Source organism: Corapipo altera, unplaced genomic scaffold (assembly GCF_003945725.1).
Source record: "Corapipo altera isolate COAL_440 unplaced genomic scaffold, ASM394572v1 300, whole genome shotgun sequence".
Taxonomy (NCBI): Eukaryota; Metazoa; Chordata; class Aves; order Passeriformes; family Pipridae; genus Corapipo; species Corapipo altera.
In genome coordinates this window covers 159,410-163,895 of record NW_020885067.1, presented here as the reverse complement: position 1 = coordinate 163,895, position 4,486 = coordinate 159,410, and the positions used below count along the sequence as shown (strand labels likewise).

Below are 4,486 nucleotides of genomic sequence, written 5' to 3'. Positions count from 1 at the left end.
GGGGGTGTTGTGGGGTCTGTGAGGGGGTGTTGTGGGGTCTGTGAGGGTCTATGAGGGGCAGGGGGTGTTGTGGGGTCTGTGGGGGTCTGTTGTGGGGGTCTGTGAGGGCAGGGGGTCACTCACCGTGCGGGAGGTGGGCGGTGCCGAGGGGCTGGTCAGGGACACCATCTCCTGGATGGCGAGGCGGAGCTTGAGGCGGTGCAGGGCGTTGCTGATGCCGATCTCCCGCTGGATCTCGGTGTCCGACAGCGCCGACATGATCGCCCCGCTCTTCACGTTGGCGCGACACGCGGCCACGTACCAGGCTGGCATCCCCACCCAGAGCTGCCGGGACAGGGCACAGTGGTGACTGCCCACTGACCCCCCCCACTGCCCACTGAGCCACCCCATTGCCTGGCTGAGCTACCCCACTGCCCACTGACCCATCCTACTATCCACTGACCCACCCCAGTTGAAGCTCAGTATCAAGTTGATGCCCCACATGGGCTCTTTATGGTTGGACCTTGTGCAGGTGGCCCGTGGGCAGCCCTGTGTGTGCTGGACACAGCTCAGCCTTCCATGGGATCATGGAATCACTCAGGTTGGAAAAGGCCTCTGAGATCACCAAGTCCCACTGTTCCCCCAGCACTGCTGTGTCACCACTAACCCACAGCCCCAAGTGCCACATCCACGGGTTTTTTGAGCACTTTCAGGGGTGGGGACTCCACCACTGCCCTGGGCAGCCCCTGCCAATGCCTGAGCACCCTTTCCAGGAAGAAATTTTCCCCAACATCCAACCTGACCCTCCCCTGGCTCAGCTGGAAGCCGTTCCCTCTCCTCCTGTCCCTTGTTCCCTGAGAGCAGACCTCGACCCCCCCCGGCTCCCCCCTCCTGTCAGGGAGTTGCAGAGCCAGAAGGTCCCCCCTGAGCCTCCTTTTCTCAGGCTGAGCCCCCCCAGCTCCCTGAGTTCTCCTGCTGCTCCAGACCCTTCTCAGCTCCCTCAGCTGCTGCTCACCAGACCTGGGCTCTAACCCACAGCTCTGCAGACCCTGTGAGGGATCTGGGGGATCTCCTTCGCTCCCCCAGGATTTGCAGCCACCAGTGCCTGGACCAAGCCTGGTGGGACTGGGGGTGCTGAGGGAGCGATCCCAGCCCAGTGGTGACAGCGTGGGGACAATGACAGGCTCTGCCTCACCTCCAGCCAGGACACGACAGTGGGGCCATCCCAGTGAGCAAAGGGCAACCCTTTCCTCCGAGCCTCTTCCAGGAGCTCATGCCTGGGAGGAAAAGAAGCAGAGGAGTGATTTACTGGGGAGTTTTGGGGGCAAGGGAGCAGCTCCTGAAAGGGAACAGATCACGGACAGCGAGAAGCAGCTGGCGGCAAAGCAATGAAGGAGGTAACAGGACTCGAGGGAGGGCAAAGATGAGAGGACTTCCCAGCAACTCCCAGATCCACACCATGGCTTCCCAGCCATCCTTTTCCTGCCAGGGGAGGGAAGGAAGTTCACTCACTTCTTCCGCAGGCGCCGATCCTTCTCGGCCTGAGCTCCCAGCTTGCCCAGGCCCAGGGGGTCCTGGATGCTCCCCTCCGCATCAGTCAGCACCACTGCGGGGGGAAGGAAGACACCCTCAGGTCAGTGTGACATCCCAGGGTCAGTGTGACATCCCCCAGGGCCAGTGTGGGCACTGCCACTGTCCCCACAGTCACAGCACAGGAGGGACAGTCTCCGCGTCCAACCCACCACAAGGCTCCCCTGCCTCCCTGGGAAGTCCGAGGGAATTCCCACCTGCCATCCCTCCCATTTCAAAATGCTCAGTGTGGGAGCAGAGAAGGATTTGGGAGTGGAAAAGCAGCTCCTATCAAAGGGCTCTGCCAACCCCACGAGGTCCCATGGGGAGGGGAGCAGGTTTGAGGACATCACAGATACAGGGACGGAGGGTCACCACCCACCCCCCAGCTCTGGCAGAGCACCAGAGGTGACACCAACGCTCTGGCCAGGGGAGAGAAGGCACCAGCTCCAACCCCCTGACATTCCCAAAGCAGCAGGGGTGTCCCTGCCCCTCCACCCGTCCCCCAGGAGCACCCCAAGGCCAGGCAGGCTGGGAGGGTGCAGGGCCTGGCCCCCCATGCAGGGATGGGGCTGTCACAGACCCTGCCCCGTGGCCCCTTCTCTGCTCAGCTGGATCAAGCGACCCTTCTCCTTTTTCCCAAACAAGCGCCCGATGGAGGATTTGATCCCCTTCCTCTTGGAGCCCTTGTGCAGGGAGTCCTGGCTGCTGCTGGGGTTGCTGGCCTGATCCTCCAGCGAGCTGGGGACAGAGGAGGGAGAGGAACAGCAAAGCCTGGAGGTTATTCCCGAGCAGGGCACAAACCTCAGCCTGGCTCACAATCCCACCCGTGCCCCGTGTCCGTCCCCAAACCGAGGGAGCAGGTGCTGGGGTGACCTCCCAGGGGTGCTCCACTTACCCCTTCCCATCCTCCTGGCTCAGAGCAGGGTGGCCCAGCTTCTCCAGCCTCAACGCCCTGGGCGAGGAAGGCGGGGACGTCTCGCACTTGATGGTGGTTTTGTCCTCCCGGCTCTCGTCCCGAGCTGCGGGCGACTGAACAAGTGGAGAGGCCATGAGGGGGGGCAGCCAGAGCCCAGCTCCATCCTTGCCCTGCTGCCTGCCTCTCTCTTGCTCCATGGAGGCATGGCCAAAAGAGCCACCAGAGCCCTGAGGCTTCGCCACGCTCCGGGATTGGCCTGAATTAAGAGCCACGGCAATGGTTCCAGAGGCCCAAGAGCTCTGGCAATGGGGAGGACGTGGCTGAGATCCTGGGAATAGGGAGGTGAGAGGATGCAGCCCCATGGTCCAGGTCGGGGTGTGGAGACAGAAGCTGCTGGCCCTGAGCAGAGGGCTCTGAGGAGCACAGATGGGAACATCCCAAATGCCAGAGGGGACACAATGTTTGAGGACCCAGTGGCTTTCTGAACCTCCCCACGTCCTGCCAGACCCCCCAGGCTGCCAGTGGGAACGTGTCCAAGCACCTTTGGGGATCCCCATGATCCTCCTGCCGAATCCCTGGGGTCCCCCAGCTCCATCCCGCGCCTGCTGCCCCCTGACCCGGCGTGGGCAGAGCCAGGAGCAGGCTGGAAAAAGGGCTTGGACAAAAACCAACGGGATGGGAGCCACTCACTAGCAGTTTCCTCCGGTGCTTCCTCAAGTCGCTGGGCTGATTGCAAGGGGGAAAGCGAGAGAGACACAGAAAGGGGGGCAGTTAATGGAGAACCCCCCCAGCAGAGCAGGCCCGGGGCCAGGCGTGCCAGGCTAGAGACACAACCACGGGCACCCCCACTCCACCCCCCCACACACAGCCCTGAGGGTGCCAGGGCATCGCTCCCACCCCAGACAGTCACACCCCCCCTGCCCGGCCCCCGGGAGCCCCCCGGGCCCTCACCAGCGTCATGATGCCCATGCGGTCCAGGTCCTGCGCCGCGCTGCGCGAGCTCAGCTTGGGCGTGGAGCGGCCGCTCAGGGGGGGTGACGAGCTGGCCAGGGACAGGGCGGTCAGGGAGGTGGGGATGGAGGCCCTCTTGCAGAGCTGGGTGAGGTTGAGGCCCTCCATGCTGCCGCTCGTGACCCGCGTCTCCAGCTCCTCCGCCCGCAGCTCAGTGGATTCCTTCTCCTCCTGGATCATCCTGGGGGAGTGGGAGGGGGCTCAGGGGGTCATCTCACCCCTCCTGGCCACAGGACATCCCTTCCCCGGGGGAAATGCACCCTGGTGCTGTGATTCAAGCCCCCCCAGTCTCCAGGAATGGCAGCAAGATCCACCGTCATTCGCAGAAACCAGAGGTGACACACACCGTGGCTTCTTTTAATGCTCATGAGGGTTTTTTTTTAAAATAATGACCCTGTGATCAAACAGTGGTGCAGCTGAGGGACAAGGAGCCACGGGCAGGAAGGACCAAGCCCTGTGGCTCGATGTTCTGGAGCCATTTCCCTGGCTGAAGATGCACCAAGACCTCAATTTTAGGGCATCAGAGAGTCCTCCCACCTTCTGGTAGCTCGTTGACTCCCCCCCAGAGCCACTTCAGCACAAGGCAGGGGTGGGGTTTGGCCACGGTCACTACCTGATCTCCTCATTGATGGCATCCAGCTGCTCCTGGAGCATCATGGCCAAGGTCTGGGCATCCGAGTGCCCCCCAGGGGAGAGCACATCCATGGAGCTGAAGAGCGTCTCGCGGTCGTCCTCGTCCACGTCCGAGATGTCGGGGTCGCTGTCGAAGCTGTGGGGCCCCGTGGCCAGGACAGCGCCTGCCTGGGCCTGCTCCCAGTCCTGGGGGGGACAAGGGCCACTGGTCCTACATAGCACCCCTGAAAAGCCAGACTGGAGCCCTCTCCACACAGGAGTTACAGCTCAGTGTGACCCCAAGGGAAACCCTTCTGAACCAGTCACAGGGACCGGTTTATCGCCCTGTGGATAACCAAACCTGTGTGTGCTACACCCTCTGTGCCATTGCTGAGG

The 4,486-nt window shown here is 62.8% G+C and overlaps 1 protein-coding gene across 5 annotated transcripts in view; it reads right to left on the bottom strand.

The window, feature by feature from the left end:
* PPFIA4 (PTPRF interacting protein alpha 4) overlaps window positions 1–4,486 on the bottom strand; it is a 64,427-nt gene that overhangs the window by 9,623 nt on the left and 50,318 nt on the right. For 3 of the 5 annotated variants that reach the window (XM_027669163.1, XM_027669164.1, XM_027669165.1), the window contains exons 15-22: window positions 4,092–4,297; window positions 3,419–3,659; window positions 3,158–3,193; window positions 2,447–2,580; window positions 2,132–2,289; window positions 1,492–1,585; window positions 1,175–1,256; window positions 124–324 (exon numbers count right to left, since the gene is read on the bottom strand). In XM_027669163.1, coding sequence (XP_027524964.1) covers window positions 124–324; window positions 1,175–1,256; window positions 1,492–1,585; window positions 2,132–2,289; window positions 2,447–2,580; window positions 3,158–3,193; window positions 3,419–3,659; window positions 4,092–4,297 — 1,152 coding nt within the window. The remainder of the gene's footprint in view (window positions 1–123; window positions 325–1,174; window positions 1,257–1,491; window positions 1,586–2,131; window positions 2,290–2,446; window positions 2,581–3,157; window positions 3,194–3,418; window positions 3,660–4,091; window positions 4,298–4,486) is intronic. The other 2 variants (XM_027669166.1, XM_027669167.1) reach the window with 1 other exon arrangement.